This window comes from Macrotis lagotis, chromosome X (assembly GCF_037893015.1).
Source record: "Macrotis lagotis isolate mMagLag1 chromosome X, bilby.v1.9.chrom.fasta, whole genome shotgun sequence".
Lineage (NCBI taxonomy): Eukaryota > Metazoa > Chordata > Mammalia > Peramelemorphia > Peramelidae > Macrotis > Macrotis lagotis.
In genome coordinates this window covers 669,914,729-669,934,172 of record NC_133666.1, presented here as the reverse complement: position 1 = coordinate 669,934,172, position 19,444 = coordinate 669,914,729, and the positions used below count along the sequence as shown (strand labels likewise).

At 54.4% G+C, this 19,444-nt stretch overlaps 1 protein-coding gene across 4 annotated transcripts in view; it reads left to right on the top strand.

Moving 5' to 3' along the window:
• Positions 1–10: 10 nt before the first annotated feature.
• The window catches only part of SETD1B (SET domain containing 1B, histone lysine methyltransferase), a 37,247-nt gene continuing 17,813 nt past the window's right edge, over positions 11–19,444 (top strand). Inside the window, exons 1-8 of one of the 4 annotated variants that reach the window (XM_074205571.1) lie at positions 11–107; positions 655–824; positions 1,054–1,149; positions 1,793–2,063; positions 5,105–5,217; positions 7,402–8,622; positions 17,205–18,002; positions 19,281–19,328. In XM_074205571.1, the coding sequence (XP_074061672.1) occupies positions 669–824; positions 1,054–1,149; positions 1,793–2,063; positions 5,105–5,217; positions 7,402–8,622; positions 17,205–18,002; positions 19,281–19,328 (2,703 nt within the window). In that variant the 5' untranslated portion in view covers positions 11–107; positions 655–668. Of the gene's footprint in view, positions 108–268; positions 390–654; positions 825–1,053; positions 1,150–1,792; positions 2,064–5,104; positions 5,218–7,401; positions 8,623–17,204; positions 18,003–19,280; positions 19,329–19,444 lie in introns of those variants that run through there. The other 3 variants (XM_074205569.1, XM_074205568.1, XM_074205570.1) reach the window with 3 other exon arrangements.

The following is a 19,444-nucleotide window of genomic DNA, read 5'->3' as shown; positions in this document are numbered from 1 at the left end:
CGGCCGCCGCCGCCGCCAGCCCCCGGCCCGGGCGGCCCAGCCTCGGCGCCCGCGGGGAACACCATGCAGAGGCTGGGCGCGCAGGGAGGCCGGCGCCCGGCGGGGATGTAAGCAGGGGCTCCGGCCCCCTCCCCCTTCCTCTCCCCTCCCCTTCCCTCCCGCTCGCCCTCCCCCTCCCCGGGAGAGGCCAGCGGAGGCCGCGGCGGAGCCAGGCCGGGGGGGTGGCTGGGAGGAGGAGCAGCGGGAGCGGGCTGGCGGCGGCGGCGGCGGCGGCGGCGGCCCGCGACCCCCAGCCCCGCGCCCCAGCCGCGCCATGGCCTTCCGCGGGAGCCGGGCCGGGGGGCGAGGGAGCGGCCGCGCCGAGGACCATGCCCAGAAGCAGAGTTCAAGTGAGCGCCCCCCGCCCGGCCCGGCCCCGCTCCGGCCCCGGCCCCGGCCCCGGCTCCGGCTCCGGGCGGCGGGCGGCGGGCGGGCGGGAGCCGGGAGCCGGAGGGAGGGCCGGGGCCGCCGCCGCCGCCGCTCCGCTCGCTCCCCCTCCAGAGAAGCCCCGGCTCGGGGGAGCCGGGCGGGCCGGGGCGGCGGAGGGAGGGAGGGGGCGGCGGGGGGCGCGCTGGCCCGGGGGGGCGCCCCAACTCGCCGCGGCTCGTTTGGCAGGTTGGGTTAACGGCATGGAGAGCAGCAGCCAGCAGCAGCCCCAGCAGCCCGGCCCGTCGGGGGAGAAGAGGAACCACCATTGGCGAAGTTACAAGTTGATCATCGACCCCGAGCTCAAGAAGGGGCAGCACAAACTCTACCGTTACGACGGGCAGCACTTCAGCAAGGCTGTGAGTGGGGGGGCCGACCCTCCTCCGCCGCCGCCGCCGGCCCTCCCCTCCCCTCTCCATGGGAAACGTCAGGGGGAACCCTCCCCCCTTCAACTGTCAGCTCCCCCACCCCCTCCCTCCAGCTCCGGACTTGTGACACCTGGGGGAGGAGGGAGCCCGGAGGGCCAGGGGCTGCCTCCTCCCCCCATCCCAAACTCGGCTTCTTCCCTTCGCCCCCTCCGCCCCCCAGACTCAGTGCTTTCTCTCGGTGAAGATCGAGGACCCGCGAGTCCGGAGAACATGGACCAAAACCAAGGAGTTGGAGCTTCGGGTTCCCAAATTCAAGGTAGTGCCCCCCCCCCCCCGCCCCGGGCGGGGGAGCTGGGACTCGGGGGGATTGGCCCGAGTTCTGAAATGCCGTTGGGAAGGAGCCGGCCCCGCTTCCCGCCCGCCCGGGTCCCTGCGAGCGTGTGTGTCCGGAGGAGCCCGGCTTCTGCTGTCAACATTTCTACCCCCAGCCGGACCGTAGCCCGGGGCGGGGGGGGGGGGGCTGGGTACTTTGGCCCACCGGCCTGGAAGGGGCGTGTTCCCGAGACGCCCCCAAGGGGGGCAGCTCACCAGAGATCAGCCCTCCCTTTGGGTTTAAAGGGGGGGAAGACCCCTGAGCTGGGGGGACCCTACGTCAGGGAAGGAGGGGGAGGGCCAGAAGGGAGAAACTGTTTCATATCCCCCCCCCCTGCCTTCGGAACCCGAGGACTTCCACGTTCCAAACGATTTAATCCTCGGCTTTCAGTCCCCGCCCGCGTGCATTTCAAAAAAAAAATGTATATCGATTTATTTATTTATTTGTTTCCCGGCTCTTGAAGCTGGGGGGGGGCATGGTTGGGGGGGGCCAGAATCTGCCTCGGGACTTTAAAGTTTTTCAGCCTCGATGACCTCCCAATTTGCCCCCCCCTTCTCCGCCGGTCCCCGCCCCCCTCCCCCCCCAGATCGATGAGTTCTACGTGGGGCCGGTGCCTCCCAAGCAGGTGACTTTTGCCAAACTGAATGACAACATCAGGGAAAACTTCCTGACCGACATGTGCAAGAAATATGGGGAGGTGGAAGAGGTGGAGATCCTGTACAACCCCAAGAACAAGAAGCATCTGGGCATTGCCAAGGTGGTGTTTGCCACCGTGAAGGGGGCTCGGGAGGCGGTGCAGCACCTCCACAACACCTCCGTCATGGGCAACATCATTCACGTGGAGCTGGACACTAAAGGTGGGTAGAGCCCGGAGGGACTGGGGGGGGGGTGCTGGAAGAAGCGCTCGGCTCCTCCCGATCGCCCCCCTGCCCCTTCCCTCCCTATCCTCAGTGAGGGAATGTTGGACCCATCGCTCTGTTTTCCCCCCTCTGAAGCCTCCTCCCCTTTTTTTGCCCCCCTCTCCCCACCCCTGGGCAGAATCACGTGGAGCCCAATGTGTTGTCTGTTGCTAGGAGACGAGCTGTAATTTAGACAATGCTCTCCTCCTTGGCCACCCCCACCCCCCCACCGGGACCACTCAGAAAATGAGCCCCAGTTGGGCTTACCCTGCTCCCCCAGCGCCTCCGAAGCTCCCCCTTACCCGCCTTTGTGTCTTGCTTTTTAAATGATCCCCTGTGCCATGGGGGCCCCCTTTTGTTTACTGGGGCGCCTGGATCTGTGGAAAGGGGGGGATTGCTTTTCCATGCTGGGGGTGAAGAAGGGGGAGGCCCTCTGTCAAGAAAGCGCTGGCACGGGATTGTGGTGGCTCCAGGACAGGAAGCCAACCCAGCCGGCTCCCGGTAGCCAACCGGGGGCAGCTCTTTCATTGATAAATCGGGAAGGATGAAGCCCGGCTGCTCCAGCAGCCTGCACAAGGGCTGACAACCGTGGGGGTTTTGCCTCACTCCCTCTTAAAGGGATAGCAGCACTTCCTCTTTGCAGGAATCCCTCTACAAGGTGAAGAAACTTGTCGATGCATCATCTATCTCTTAAAAAACAGGAAAGAGGGTGCCCTGGGGGGAGGCAAGGGATAAGAGTTGCCTGTTTGCCCCCCTTCTTGCTCCTAGAGGCTTTCCCTCCCATCTGTGCCCAGGATCCCTCGGCCCTACTCTTCAGGAACTGTCTGTGGACTTTCTCCTATCATTTTTATCAAAAGAGTAGTTTCTTTCCCCTCTTTTGGAGCTTCTTTCATACCCAGGAGATCCAAATGGAAAATAGAGACCGAGTGTGGCTGCTTCCTCATTAAACCTCCCCTGCAGCCCCCAACCCAGGAAAGACTGGGCAAAGTTCCCGCATTTGAGTGGTTTCCTGGGTGGCAAAAGCCTGGCTGGGTGTGAGTGGGCTTTGCCTGGTGATGGGTAAGACCAGGCCTGGCCTTTCTAGTTTTCGGGCACCCTTGGTGTGGATACCTGGAATGAGAAAAGAGCAAGACTTAATAATCCAGGGGGAGAAAACCACCCAAAGCCAAATTCTTCCCTCCTCATAGAATAGACTTAACACTTCTTGCACTAGATTGCCACAGCGATTCTTTTAGATTCTGAGTTTCCTTAACAAACACTCAATGACTGTCCATTCCAGTGCTGGGCAAAGGGATCAGCCAGAGGAGCATCAGCCAGAGTCCACTGAAGGTGGAGGACACCAGTGGCTCATCTTCCATTCTCAGCCATGTTCCCTTCCCCCTCTTTCTAATTTCCCCGGGACTTTTCAATTCTGAACCTCTGGGTCCAGATATCCAGCCCTTTTTCTTCAGACTCAAGGCATGATCTCTTAACAAGCTGAGAAAGAGAATTCATAGTCCACCCATACCACCTACATAATTCTGTTAACTAATGAACTCTGATTGAAAAAGTCCTGAAGATACCAGGAACTGACTTTGTATTTCAAGAAAAGAGGAAAGTTGACTGTAACTCAAGGAATGGAGGTGCTTTGCATATTTCAACCCTGTCTTAGAGGGGTCATGGGTTACCTAAATATGGATAACTAAGGTCTTACCATCCGGTCTGGTTTGTCTGCAGCTGTGAGGCTCCATGGGCCAGTAATTCTGGCAGTAGAAGGCTTTGACGATTCTTTAGCTTTAGGGATTGGGGTGAGGGGAAGGGGGGGGGGGTTCAGCCAAAGATGCTAGAACAGAGAGGAAGGAAGGAATGTTAGTGGGATCTTTGGACCTGCATATCTCTGCAGTTGAGCAGAGAATTTCACTAATCAGTGAATTTGAACTTCTGGTCAGGTGAGGGCTGGACCAGGTGTCACCTGGGGCTGCTGCTAATGCTTGAGGAAGCCACATCTCTGGGCCTCCGTTTCCTCATCTGTAAAATGAAGTCAGATTAGTTCCTTCCAAGTCTCCATATGTGATTTGGTTCCTTTTACTACTGTGTGGTAAACCCTAACCCCACTCCCCCCCCCTCAAAAAAAAATACTCCAACCCAAACCTAGTGGTGTTTATATGCCCCTGGCTTTCTACCCGTAGCTCAGATCTCTTTCGAACACTATCCTCCAACAATTTGAAGGTTTTAAACAAATAATCTATGGGACACCAGCTGGTCTCACTCATTCTCATCCCTAGATCTGAGGCATCCCAGCACCCAGAATATGTTTGGTGTAGGTATGTTCATTATAAGGTCCTCTGGCGGGATGCAGACCCCCTGGAGATCAAAAGCTGTTGCCTTTGGGTGAGCAGTTTGCTTTCTCAGCACCCCTACTGTGTGACTAAAAGTTCAAAGAATAGGGTACTTGATAAATGAGTCAGCCCCTGATTTGAAGAATTCATGATTACTTTCAGACTCCCCAACTTCTGTAGAAGGAGGAAACATTGGGATGCTGAGCTTAGCTTCTGAACTTTGTCAGGGGGGAGGACTGGGTGGAGTGAGTGAATTACTGGGAGAAGAGCTGTCCACCCCAACAAAGAGGGGGGGATCCCCACAGCTACCTGGACCTTCAGGGAAGGGAGAATAAGGTCTCCTGAGGCATCAGGGTCAGATTGTCAGCCTGTAGAGCTCATGTAGACTTGCTCTTTCATTTTGAAAAGGAAGGCAGTGACTTTCCCAGTCACCCACCTGGCTGATACCTTCCCACTGCCTCTGTATCCTTAGCTGTTGGGGTCAAGAGAGGAAAAATGGATTTCAGGCCATGATCTTTCTCCTGTACTGCTCTGTACCTTATTTCCACAGCTGTCCCTCTAGAGCCTGGGCTGCCCTGGGTGGTCCCTGACAAGCAGCCACTCAAGGCAGAGGTAAGAGAGAGGCCCGGTCATCTCTGCTCCCTTAATGAGGCGACTTCTTCCTCCCCCTGATCTGCACAGGTGAAACTCGAATGCGATTCTATGAGTTGCTGGTGAATGGCCTTTACACCCCCCAGACCCTTCCAGTAGGCATCGAGCTGGACACCTCCCCAACAGCCAATAAAACTTTGCAGGTGAGTTGAGTGATTCCTTGTGGGGGCTCTAGGACTCTCTTCCTTTCTCTCCTAGCTGATGCTTGCTGGGCTGAGACTGTGTGTGTGTGAGAGAGAGAGAGAGAGAGACAGACAGTCAGACTGTCAGATGGGTGGAATAGGAGGGGAAATCATGAAAGAAGTGGCTTTAGAGTGGAGGCCAGAAATTCTGAACTTGGAGGAAGGAATACCTGGATCCTGAACCCATTCCTCACACTGTATGACTCAAGTTTTTCACATCCTAATGGCCTTTTTGACCCTGTGGCTAGGTGGGTACAGTGGAAAGATTGCTGGACCCCAAGTCAGGAAGACATGAGTTCAAATCCAACAGCCTAGCTGTATGACCTTGGACAAGTTACTTGGTTGCTAATCTATGGGGAGAATACCTCCCTCCTGTTGTTGTGAAGATCAGGTGTTTAGTACTTAGTAGGTGCCCAATAAATCCCCATTCCTCTTTAACTGCCCAAGAAACTTAGGTAAAAGCCTCCAAGCCCATCCATACTCTGTCCCTTTAAGTACTAACCAATATCTCCCCCTACACACACACCCAATAGATATCTCTGGACCGGGGAGAAGCCCATGGAATGCCACTTATCCAAGCAAAATCTCTCCCCCTCACCCCAGGGACCCTAGTTCTTATGATGGGGCCCATTCCAGCCTGCCTTCACCTCCAGCTCTGTCCCCAGTCAGGACCCCTGCCCTAGAGAAGGATCTTTGATGGGGAAGAGAGGCAGAATCTAATTCTTCGGTTGCTTAAACAAGCCACCTGCCTTTTTGTTTTTTCTCACTAAATATTCGTTGACTTCCCTCAAGGGCCTCCCAACACAATCTTCTCTCTACTTTTTGGCATATTCTGGAATCCTTCTTTCCCCCTCCCTCTCCCCAATTCCTGGAAATTAAAGGCACTCTTCCCTTTCCAGTTGCCCCTCTGAATTAATTGACAGGAGTGCCTCAGTTTCCCCAAGAGTTGGGTTCAGGAAGGGCTCTTCTTTAAAGGGAACCCTTTTGTCAATATTTTAAGAAAAGGAATTTGCTTGAAACAAGTCTCAGCTGTAGGGGATTTGGATCAATCTACAGAACCCTTCTCCTTCCCAATCCCTAACAAACCAAGTAGGCCAAATGTGCTCACTTTGGGGGGGGGGTTCGTGAGAGAGAGAGAGAGAGAGAGAGAGAGTGTGTGTGTGTGTGTGTGGAAGTGTAAGAGAGAGTGTTTGTAAATAGACTTCCAGGTGGGATGGTATATGAAGGCAAATTGAGAGGGGAGGTTGAAAACAGCATCTGGAGAGTGAGCTCTGCCCCCTTTTTTAGGAAAGTCTTTGTCCCCCCCCCATAGCCTTTTCTTCCTTCTATCAATACTATTGACAAATTATTAAATAAATTAATTTATAAATTATTGTCTCTCCCTGGGCCTCAATGTCCTTATCTGTAAAATGAAGGGGATAGGACTTCCTAGCCTGTTGTCCCTTTGATCTCAGGATCCATGATTTAACAAACCTGTTAAAGCTCTAGAGATATCAGGAGACAAAGTTAAAGCCTGAGGTTTTGCCACTCACTCTAAACTTAAGATAGATTGTGTTCTTATTCCATCTTAGAAAGGACTGATTGTATTTTCTTACTTGGCTTTCCTGAGCCTTGGTTTTCTCAGCTGTGAAATGGGTACAAGGATAGTGACTGGGCTTTCCCATTTGTTGTGAGAAAAGTGCTTTGTAAACATAAGATGCAGGCTCTTAACTGTTTTCATTCTTACTCCTTCCTTGTTGAAGCTTGGCCAAGACTGGCATTGGTAGTTAAAGGGAGAGGTTGGAGGTGGAGATGGGGGGGGTGTGTGTGTGGAGAATCGTCCTGGAAAAGATTCAGGGAGCTGGAAATTGCTTGGGTAGCATTCTCTGATCTAGAATGAAAGGGATGTTCCCTTCAGGGTAGGGGCAGTCTTCAAACTTGGGTTTTCTGGGTTCTCACCCCACCACCAGGGGATGGCAAATGTTTCGCAAGAGCTTTCTCTGGGCCAGGGGGCCCAAGATAGACCAAAGGACAAAGCCCTGCCTCTTGGGGATGTCACGTACCGAATGGCTAATGTACGTGACATGTGAAGGGAGCTTATCGGAGAAGGGTCTAGAAAGGTGGGGTGGCTACCTCTGTGGCTTATGCCTCTTTCTCCCCCCCCAGTTAACGGATGCCTTGAAGCGTCTAAAGGATGGCGGTACGGCCTCAGCGGGTTCCTCGGCGTCAGTCACTCCCAACAGCAGCACGCCCTTCTCCCATGATACCGCCTACTCTAGCAGCCGCCTGGACACCCCCAACTCCTATGGGCAGTGCACACCCCTCACTCCCCGCCTGGGCACCCCCTTCTCCCAAGACTCAAGCTACTCTAGCCGCCAGCCCACACCATCTTACCACTACAGCCAGGATTCGGGCTACAAGGCCCGTCGCCATGAGACCAAGTTTACCGACGCCTACAATCGCCGCCATGAGCACCACTATGTCCACAACTCATCTGGGGCTTTCCGCTCCTCGGAGCACACCTTTGGTGCTGCTGCTGCCTCCGGCGCCGGGGCTGGGGGTGCTGGAAGCAGCTCCTACAAGCCCCATGTCCAGTCAGAGGCCCCCCAGTATTCCCATACTCCCCCTTCGGCACCCTTGGGCCACACGAGCTCCAACTACAAGTCGGCCTTCTCCCCCTATCAGGCTCCCACCCTGTTTGCCCCCCACCCAGAGGAGCCAGCCACGATGCCAACCTTTGCCCAGGGGGGGCGGGACGCTGGGGATTACCGCCGGGCGCAGGCCCCAGTGGAGCCCCCGGCAGTTGTTGCCCCTCTGGCCAAAGAGAGACCCGAGACTCCCCCTGGACCTCCACCACCACCACCACCCCCTGAGCTGAACAGCCTGGAGCCCGGGGGGGGCCCCACCTTTGGTTGGAGCCCCGAGCGTTGCAACAGCCCTGGGACACCTACCCTGGAATCCTCCCCATCGTCCTCAGAGAAGCCCCACGACAGCCTGGATTCCCGCATTGAGATGCTGCTGAAGGAGCAGAGAACCAAGCTCCCCTTCCTCCGGGAACCTGACTCGGACACAGAGCTGCGCATGGAGGGCAGCCCCATCTCTTCCTCCTCTTCTCAGCTTTCCCCGTTGCCCAATTTTGGCTCCAATTCCCAACCAGGCTTCCGAGGCCAGACCCCCTCCTCTCGCCCCTCCAGCACGGGCCTGGAGGACATCAGCCCAACCCCCCTGCCGGACTCAGATGAGGAGGATGACCTGGGCCTGGGCCTGGGCCCCCGTCCCCCGCCTGAACCAGGCCCCCCTGACCCAGCTGGTCTTCTGGGCCACGGGACTGACACAGCCAAGGAGCTGGCTGGGGAGAGGACTCCCATTTCCGAGAAGATGGATGAGGTAAGTGTGACCGCCCGGACCTCTCACGGGCCAGCGTCCCCCTTGGGGTCCTGCTCAGGTTGGCATCCCTGCTGCCCTCTTCCTCTTGAGCTTAAGCCGGAGGGTCTGAGTGTCCAGGCCTGGAAACCTGAGAGTCTAGGCTCTTAGATCTGAAAGGAGGGATGGGCCGATAGTCATAGGGCTACATAATGCTAGGACCAGGCCTAGAAGCCAGCGTGCTTCCCAAGGCCCTCGGTGCTTCTCTTGTGGAAGAGTATAGATGTCAGAGACATGGTTTGGTCCAGGAGTCTCCTCCGCCTTCCTGCTCAGTTTCCTGGGATCTGGTCCAGATAGAGAAATTTAGAAGGAACTGACCCAGGAGACCTTGGCCCCGTTCTCCCAGCGGCTAGAGCCCAGCCCCTCTGTCTTCCTTGAGGTGGTCACGGCCATTCACTCCAAACATAGGAGAGTGAGCGAGGTTCCTGGCCTGTTCTGGGCCCTCTGCCCTACCAGCCTTGGCATCTTAGGCAGATTTCTTAAACAGAGAAATTCAGAGTCCCCCGGGAAAGATGTTTCCTGATCTCTTTCCCCCTCCTCTTGTTGATAGAAGAGAGGGTAGAACAGCTGTGATCCCCATTCACCCCGCCCCAGCTTGGGGGAGGTAGGTGAAGGGTGAAGGGCTCTCCCATCTCATGGGGCTGCAGGTGGAGCCTGTGAGTAGAAAACTTGCCTCCCAGAAACAGTCTGCTGACTATGTGTATCTAGAATAGTCTAGCATCCCTGGGGCAGAGCCCATCGATGGAAGGCTTCCAAAGAGGTGTGTTGGGGGGGGTGCTCCGTGCTTCCCTTCTGGCCTCCCCACCTCTCACTCTGCTCCATGCTCCATTGAGGCAGAGGGAAAAGTGGGCCAGAAGGAATGTACCACCGTGCCACCCATTTAAAATATCTCTAGATCACTAGGTCATGACCATTTCTGAGAGCCCTTTCTGGTGAGAGGAAGGGAGGGCCAGAGGAGCCGGGGTTAATTTGAAGTCTCTTCTCTTTTTTCCTTCTGTCTCCCTTCTGTCCACTTTTCTTGGGAACTTTCTTTTCCTCTTTGACCCATCTCTGCCCCTGTCCTGTTCCCAGTCAGGTTACCCCTAGGGGCCACCAAGGGGATGGAGGTGTGCCTTGTAGCTGGGCCTTCCTCACTCCTGGCAGCCCCACAGTTGTATCTGTCTGGTGCCCGGCCCCCTGAGATTGCAGCCAGGGGATGGAGGACCTGGGACATCCCGGGGGAAGCTCCTGTTCTGTTTAGTTGGGTCTCCTAGGCTTTCGCTTCCTCCCCACACTTCAATTGACTCATGAGGAAACTGATTCAGTGACTTGGCCAAGGTCCCCAGGTTGTCTTGGTTGTCTGAGGCCAGCTACTCTCCTGGATGTTGAGGTTGGAGCGGCAGGAGGGGAGCAAAGAGACCCTCAAGGCAGGCAGAGGCAGCTGCAGGGGCGGCGGCGGTGGGGACGTTTTAAGGGATCCTCTCCATGCCCTCCCCCCACCCTATCCTTCTCAAGGAGACAGAAGGAAGAGCCAATGGCCATCTCCCTTCTTGGCTCACTCCTTCAAGGTTCTTGCCCTAGTTTGGCCAAGGGGTCACCAAACAAGGCTCAGCCATCCACTTGCTGACTTCTCTGGGCCTTATGGATCCAGATTGCATGTGGGCAGTGTTAAGGCCCAAGGATGGAAGGGGGTCAGCTCCCTGTGGGTGGGCTACTGACCCCAGGAGTCTTTGATTAAGATCCCAGCAGGGAAGAACAGGCTGTCTTTAATGGAACCACTGGAGTGGGGAGGCAAGGAGGAAGGGTTAAAGGCCCATCTGCCCAAGTGGATCCTGCCTTAGCTTGAAGCTTTATGGTGACCCTATTTCCCCCCCGCCCCCCGGGGTCTTTTTAGGTTGGCACTCGGCTGGGAGACAGGAAAGAGTCCCATCTCCTTAACCAAAACCAGTTTCTTTCATTGGCAAGAACAGTGATACAGCCTAGGGTCTTCTCCCCCAACCCTCAGCCAAGAGTAGGGTCTTGCCCTGAGATGGGGAGGGGGAGAGTGGGAAGGAGATGGGCCATGTATGACCTCATGGGTGACTAGAATGTGGCCCCTGTGGGACCCCCAAGGCATTTCCAGATGGACTTTGGGCCCCACCCCCAGTCACATCCTGTGGGGCCTTGGGCCTGTGACTACCACTCGACTGCCAAACAATAACGCCACTAGCTCCTGTTTGTTCTAAAGGCCCTCCCCAACTCCCCTGAGAGAGCGCCAGGGCAGGCATTGCATTAGTCTCACTTAACAGATGAGGAAACTGAGGCCCAAGGTCACCACAGTGAGCCTGAGAGGTAAGACTCAAAGCTTTGTCCTCTGAAATAATCCCACCTTCCTTTAGTATCTTGAGCATCTGGAGGCAGATGACCCAGATGCAGACATGCCAACTACGCCTCAGCTTCCTCATCTGTCAAATAGGTGGTGCAGTGGATAGCATCTGAGTCAGGGAGACCCGAGTTCCAATCCAGCCCCAGGCGCTAAGCTGGGTGACCCTGGACAAGTCGATTAATTTGTTTGCCTTGGTTTCCTTATTTGTAATATAGTGATGATGAGAGTGCCTGCCTCTGAGGGTTGTTAGATTCAAATGAGGGAATAGTTGTAAAGAGCTTAGTGATATTAGCCGGTACTACCATCATGCTCAGTAACTTAGCCAGGGTTTAAAACCCACTTGGGGCCTTGGCTTGGATTTCAGGGGATACATAAACCTGGATGGAAAACAAAAGCACATTTTTATTTCCACTAACCTTTGGTTTCCTTTATATTTTATTTTAATCACTCAGTAAGCAATTAAGGGTCTTACCCTGTTCTAAAAACCTTGATACTGAGCCAGGGTGTCCAGGACCCTCCCCAAGAGGTTAAGGCCTTTCCGCTTTGGCCCTACTTGGCACTGTAAGGTTCCCCCACCGCCACCTCCACCCCCAGCTGTCATCAGCCCTACGTTTACCTCAGAGAGGTCTAGTGACTTCCCGGAGGTCACACAGCATAGCGAGGGGTCCCATCCACCCCAGCTCCAAGACTAGGTCTAAAACCAACCGTCATCTCTTAGCTCCTCTGGCCTCTGGATTCTGGGCTTGAGCATCGAGGGAAGATGTCTCAACTCTCCTTCCATGGCTGCTTGGGCAGATGGGGGGCCAGCGGCCAGAGGAGGTGAGTGATGGGACCCAGATCTGGCCCTCCAGTCAGAGGACTGGACTCAGTGGCAATTACTGATGTGTCCTTGGGCAGGTTGGCTGACCTGGACCTCACTTTTCCTCCTCTGTGATGTTAGAAAATTGGACTAAGCAGCCCATAAGGTCTCTAGTTCTAGAGTCTCAGTTTCTCCAGCCCTCTTTCTAGGACATAACCTCCCCAGTCCTGTTTCCTCTTCTCTAAATTTCTGGACTTGATTCTCGGGTGTTGGGTCTTGGATCCAGTTACCAGGAGGCAGGGGGAGGGTACAGATTAGGCAAAAGTTTGGTGATAGAGTAGAGGGATGTGGGGCGATGCCAGCCTAGAATTCAGGGAGTCTAGCCAGGGCTGGGACTGGGTCAGAATGGAAACTCAGAATGGATCTCAGGACAGGCCCCAGCCCCTTGAAGGTCCTCCTGCGCCTCCAGAAGGAAGCTCAACTGAGCGATAAGAACTGGCAGCCAAGGGTTTCCCTCACTCTCATTTCTCAGTGGTTTGATTCGTGGCCAGGAGGAGGGAGGCTGGGCCACGTGCTGGCTCTGGGAGAAAGACACCTGCCTGGCCTTGTTGATTCGGGGTGTCGCAGGCAGGCTCTGCTTAGCTGTCCCATGGGGCCCCTAGAAGAGAGGCCCAGGCAGACGGGGACTGATCATTTTTGCTAGCCTTTGGCCTGGACCCTCTTCTGGGAGGGGAAAAATGGGTCCTATGTAAATGGAGAGTTGGAAAGACATTTTCTCCAGCCCCCCCCCCCCCCCATCCAGTATGCTTTTCTCTCTGTCTGTCTCTCTGTCTGTCTCTCTCTGCTTCTTTCTGTTGCTCTCTTTTTCTCTCTCCCTCCCTTTCTCTCTATCCCTCTCTCTTTCTCTCTCTCCCTCCTTTTCTGACTCTCTTTCTCTCTCTTTCCTTTCTTTCTATATCTCTTTTTCTTTCTCTGTTTCTCCCCCCCCCCCCCCATCTGTCTTGTCTGTCTTTCTTTCTCTGCCATCCTGGATAAGGGAAAAAGCCCCATGGGGGGGTTGTCTGATTCCCACTCCCTATCTTATGCTTCCCCTCCCCCCCAAAAAAGAAAGGAAAAGAAAAAGGTTTCCCCCTTCCTGCAGAGTGTTAGGAATAGGACTGGGCCCCTGGGATCCAAGTATCCAACTTCTCTTCCAGCTTCCCGAAAGCATCCGGCCCCCCTGCCCGCCCTCCTGTACCCCCCCTCCCCACTTCCCCTAGGGGCCGGTGCTCAGGGGGGGCTGGGCCAGGGGAGGGACCTGTCTGCAGGGCGAATTGGGTAACCTGCCAGGTGCCTAGAAGGGGCAAGGTTGTCTCCTCCCTGCTAATCACCTAGGCCCCATCTTCCCCTCCCTTGAACCAGGGTAATTAATGAGTCTATAATTACGATGGGCTGGCTCTGAGCAGAGGAGGGCCCCGGGAGAGACTGGCAGAAACAAACAGGGAAGATGGAGGGTCAGCAAAAGCCATTTGGGTGTTTCCAGGTCTCTTAGCCTTGGACCTGAACAAACTGGGGGACTTGGGGGGGGGGTCCTAAGGGAGGTCCTAAGGGAGGGGGCTCGGCAGCTCAGGCTGAGATGGATACCAGAAAGAGGGACAGGTAGGGTTTCTGAGGTCCCACTAAAGCCAATAGATGTGACTCAGGGAAGAGAGTGGGCCAGGTTGGGGGTCTGGGGTGGGGAGTGTACTTGAGCAAATCCACCAAAAACTGTGTTTAGACTACCAGACAGCAGGCCTTCCTCCCCTCCCAGATCCTCTCCAGTATCCTTCCCAGGCCCTCTGATGGAACTGGATCCGTATATTTGAACTCAGTGATTTCCAAAGCCAAGGGCTGGGATGAAGACAGCAGGGATCATCACTGATCCCATTTCCCAGATGAGGCAACTGAGGTTTTTTGAGGTGAAGTGATTGGATGAAAGGAGGAAAGGGGGCTCAGGAGGGAGTGAGCTTGGGGGAGCTTCCTGGTCCTGCCTCCACTTTCTGAGAACTTTTCTATAAGCAGGTAGGGGTGGAGAGACAGCACCCCCAGGAGGCAACAGGATTCTCTCCCTGCTCCCTGCCAGTCTGACATCAGGCATGCGACCCCCCCCCCAAGACCTGAAGTAATTAAAAGACTGCACCTGAACCTTCTGGTGTGTCTACAATCCTGGAAAAGCGAGGGGCTGTGGACCCCTAGCTTTGGCCCCTCTTTCCTGTGATGCAGGAGACCTCTTGAGGGCTTTTGGCTGGGGGTCAGGAGGTTAGAGGTCTGAGGAGCAGAGTAGGGGAGAATGTCTATGTGTATGTGGATAGCCCCAAGGAGGCAACCTACAACTGTACCCACAATCCAACTGGAGTCACCTGCAACCCCCTGGCAGCCCCAAGGACTGCCAGCCTCAAAAGGATCCTGGAAGCTTTTTTAGGGATCTCAGATCAGCTGCGAGCTAGGGAGGGTAAGGCTGGATGGGGGGGGGGTGAAAGGCCCTTGTCCCCCCCAATGAGGCCCCTCTTCTGGAACCCCTTGTTCCCAGATAGGGGAGGCAGGTGTAAGGTTGTGGGGTGGCAAGGAATCAATATGGCCAGAAGCTGAGAATGAGTGAGAGTGTTTGTGTGTGTGTGTGTGAGTGTCTGTGTGTGTGTAAAATGTATTTACTCACACACCTTCCCACTCTCTCAAGTGAGCTCTTGACTATAAATGAAGGATTTAAATAACTCTGCAGATTTCCACCCCCTTCCTGATGTGCTTCCCAAGGCAGGAGCTGCATGTTGTCTGGGGCAGGTTCTTGACTTCTGAAAGATCCGACCCTCGGGGCTCAAGGCTGGCTGTCTGGAAGGGCAGGGCCTCCCTCGTCCCCTACGTTGGACGAGGGATGCCCATGTGGTCCCAGTTTGTACCCATAAGGTCTCTGAGTGGATACGATGGGGACGGGCGAGGCAGCCTAGTATAATAGAGTGATGGAGCTCAAGTCAGGAAGATGACAGTTCAAATCTGACATCAGCCGCTTAGCAGTCTGGTGGTGGTGGGGTGCTTGGAGCCAATCCACTGAAAGCTGTGTTTAGACTACCATACGGTAGGCCCTCCTCCCCTCCCAGATCCTCTCCAGTATCCTTCCCAGGCCCTCTGAAGGAACCCAGTCCATCCATTTGAACTCAATGATTTCCAAAGCCAAGGGCTGGGATGAAGACAGCAGGGATCATCACCGGAGGAGTAATTTAGCCTCTCCCGGCCTCAGTTTCCTCATCTGTACATAGAGGAGAATAAATACCCCTACCTCACAGGATAGTTTTGAGGATTCACTGAGATGCTTGTAAAGCACCTTGAGACCTTAAAGCTTTATACAACTAAAGTAAGAATAATAAAAAGAATAACGGCCAATCTCCTCTCCCCATTAGGCCACTCTCTAGGACTTATCACTAAGAGGGAGATTATAAGAATTCCCGTACTGTTTATTCTCTTTGATTACTTCCCTAGCTCCTTCCTTAAAGAGGTGGCCTTCCCCATTTGTCCCTCGGAGGTGACACAGAAGCCCGATGGAAAGAATCCTGGGTTAAGTTAGAAAACCTGTGTTTAACTCCTTTCTCTTCCTCTTTATTATCTTGGTGACCATAAGCCAGTCACTTACCTACCTATAAAAGAAGATTGTTGATGATTCCTTCCCCCCTCCCCCCAGACTCAATCTACAGGCCCAGGATAAAATCAGCTAGGTGGCTTTAGTGGATAAATCACCAGGCCTGAAGCCAGGAAGACCTTGGGCAAGTCACTTCACCTTGTTTGCTTCCGTTTTTTTCAACTGTAAAATGAGGGCGTTAAATGAAAAGCCCTCTTAGGTCACACATGCATCCATCCCCTAGGTCTAAATCTAAAATCCTCCGATACAGTGACAGGCCTGGACCAAAAGAAAAAAAAAAATAACACCTTCGGTGGTTATCTCCTCTGCCCATTAGAAATACTTGGTAGTTCATTAGGTAAGCTTCTTAGGCCTGTAGTTCTGCTTGCTTTCGAACAAGCCCCAACAAATTTAGAACTGGCCCTTGAATTTGCCAGCCCTAACTTTCCAGGAAATGATTTTTTTTTTTAAGTATGTTTGTATAGTGATCGTGGGTGGGGGAGTTGAGAAGTAGCCCTAGGCCTCCTGTCCAGGGATTCTGGCAGAGGTCAGAAATAACTGAGCACATCTGCCCATCCAGGGCAGGCCCAGGCTAAACCTGACCCCTCCCTCTTTGGTGTGGTTAAGGAAACAGAGGCTGCTCATAGGTTGGAAGTGGCTGGAGCTACCCTTGAACCCACTGAGACCTGCTGCTGAGCCCCCTTTCTGGTCCCGCCTCTGCTAGCTACCTGACTTCCCCTTCCCTCATCCACCTAACTCGACTTCCCCACTCCTCCTCTCCATCCATCTGATTCTCCCCTCCCCATCTACTAGTTTTATCTTCCCCTTTCTCCTTTCTTTCTCTCCATCTGATTCCCCTTCCCTTATCCACCTGTCTTCCCCTTTCCCTATCTGCCTACTTCTGCCCCATCCACTTAGCTGACGCCTTCCCATCCTTCCTGATTTCCCCCTCCTCCATCCACCTGACTTCCCCCCTCATCTATCTTCCTGTTTTCTCCCCATCTACCTGACCCCCCCCACTCCATGTAGCTGACTCCCTTCCCCTGCCTCCCTGACTTCTCCCATTCTACCTGATTCCCTCCTCCCTCCCCATCTATCTGACTTCCCCCTCCAAGGGCACAAGGTCCAGGTGAAGCTGGAATACTAAGAGGTGCCTAGAGACACCCGGCCTTGACTGACTCTCTTTCGCCCCAGGTCCCTACAGTCCGTACTGAAGGGTGCCATCTGGTGGTCATACAAGCTTTAGTTTTCAAAAGTGATCTTTGGTGGTCTTCTATCTCTAGGGCCAGAAGAGGACCTTAGAGGTGATCTGCTCCTACCCCAATTTGACAGATGAGGAAAGAGTCTTAGGTGACTTTGCTAAGTTTATAGTGGTCCTCGGAGGCTGAGCTGACATTTTAACTCAGCTCCTCTCTCCCTGAGCCTCAGGTTCCTCTTTAAAATGAGGGGTGACCCAACTCTTAGGTCCCAGCAGTCTGTGTATCTATGGTCTGGACTCAGAATGCAATACTTTGCCGTGTCATCACAGTGACTGAGAGATGGAAGTTACTCTGATGGAATGGAATGTTCCACAAGCACAGGAGTTGGTTCATCTTTAAGGATTGGGGAAGAGGTGTGGGGGGAAGTCTAGCATGGCTCCCAACACAGAGTAGGTGTTTGTTGATTAATTGATCGATTGATTGATGTCCCCTCCCTGAAAGCCCCAGACAGGGGCTGGGAGAGGAAGGAGGCAGTTTAGACTCCTTAGGAACCCCCCTTCTGTCTTCTTTTTTCCTTAGGGTCAGCAGTCCTCAGGTGAGGACATGGAGATTTCAGATGATGAGCTGCCCTCTGCACCTATCACCAGCGCTGACTGCCCCAAGCCTATCGTGGTGAACTCATCGGTCACCACCCCAGCAGTGCTGGCGACAGCCATCCCCCTGCCACCCCCAGGCTACCCACCGCCACTGCCGCCTCCGCCACCCCCTCCTCCCCAGCCTGGTTTCCCCATGCCGCCCCCTCTGCCCCCGCCGCCGCCGCCACCTCCACCCCCCACCCACCCGGCAGTAGCAGTGCCACCCCCACCCTTGCCAGCACCACCACCTCCCCCAGGGGTGCCCCCACCCCACATCCTGCCCCCGCTGCCCCCATTTCCTCCGGGCATGTTCCCCATGATGCAGGTGGACATGATGAATGTTCTGGGTGGCCAGTGGGCTGGGATGCCCATGTCCTTCCAGATGCAGACACAGATGCTTAGCCGAATGATGCAGGGTCAGGGTGTGTGCCAATACCCACCTTTCATGGGCAGCAGCATGCAGTTTGTGAATCTGCCCCCCTACCGACCCTTCTCCATGAGCACCACGGTGGGGCGGGGCCAGCAGTGGCCCCCGCTGCCAAAGTTTGATCCGTCGGTGCCACCGCCGGGGTATATGCCCAAGAAGGAAGACCCACACAAGGCCACTGTAGATGGTGTTCTGTTGGTAATCGTCAAGGAGCTGAAGGCCATCATGAAACGGGACCTGAATCGCAAGATGGTGGAGGTGGTAGCCTTCCGGGCCTTCGACGAATGGTGGGACAAGAAGGAGCGGATGGCCAAGGTAAGGGGGTTTGGTGGGCTATCAAGGCACACGGTGGGAGCTCGCAGGGTAGCTAGGGTCCGAGAAGGACTCATCACAGCTCAGGAACAGCCACCCTCACCTTTGTTCACCATCTGTGCTTGGGCTCTCTGCCTCTTGCCATGGTTGGACAGGTGGTATTTATCTCTATTTTAAAGTCTCTGAATGGAGATCACTGGGTCAGTGAGTGGTCAGCCTGGGATTCAAACTCTGGACCTTCAGTCTTGCCCCAAGACTTCATTTCTTCTCCTGTAGTTGGATTAGCCCACAACTACTAAATCCCTGCTGTAAGCCAAACCCCAGATGCTGGGTGTACAGAGCAGGAAAGTGAGACAAGCCTCGCCTTCCAGTACCAGTATCCTGTTGGACCAGGCAACAGTAAGGGATGGTCTAGGGGAGCCTTAGGCCTGAGAGAAGCTAGGTGACATAGTAAAGAACCGATTGAACTTTGGTCCAGGAAGACCAGAGTTTGAATCCTGCCTTGACTACCTACTAGTTCTGTGACCCTGGGCAAGTAATCCCCGAGACTCAGTTTCCTTGACTATAAAATGGAGATAAGAGGAGTACCTACCTCACAGGGTTGTTGTAATGGCCAAATGAGAATGCATTAGTACTCTGTAAACCTGAAAGTTTATAAGTGCTGAGAGTTGTTGTTGCTATAATAATAATAGCTATTGTTATTTGTGGAGGGGGGTGAATAGGCAATTAGGGTTAAGTGACTTGTCCAGAGTCACACATTAGATTAGTAAGTGTCTTGAGGTCAGATTTGAATGTGGGCTCTTCCTGACTCCAGGGCCAATGCTCTATCCACTGGGTCACTTAGCTGCCCCTGTAACTATCGTTATTATTCAGAGATAGATGGATCGATCAGAGATGGGGGGGATCAGGGTGGGTCAGCATCAACAGGAAAGGGTTCGGGGAGGACATGGGATCAGAAAGTCCCTGTGTTTGGGGGCGGACGCTGAGACCATACTGAGTGGTTTCCGTCCTAGCTCCCCACTAAGGGGGTACTGTAGAACAATGTCTAAAGTAAGGTGGATCTCTCCTCCCTCTGCCCCTGGGTCCCTGTTGGTGTCTTCTCTTATATAGGAAGGGCAGGGGCAAAGAGCTCATGAGGAGCCTCAGAGGTTCTAGACTGACCCCCTAAGGTTACAGAAAGGAAACTGAGTCCCAGAGGGATTGAGCCACCTTGTAAAACCATAGCTATAGACCCAGGAGGAACCTCAGAATCTTCTAGTCCAACCCTCTTTCATTTTGCAGATGGTCCCAGAGAAGGGAAGTGAATTACCCAAGGTCACACAGCAGGTAGTAAGTGTCACGGGGGAACTTTTGACCCCAGACCCTCAGATTCCAGAGCCAGGGCTTTCCCCCGGCTATCCCCCATGATCCTGCAGCTGTCACTCTCCTGGTCTCTCTGCCCCATA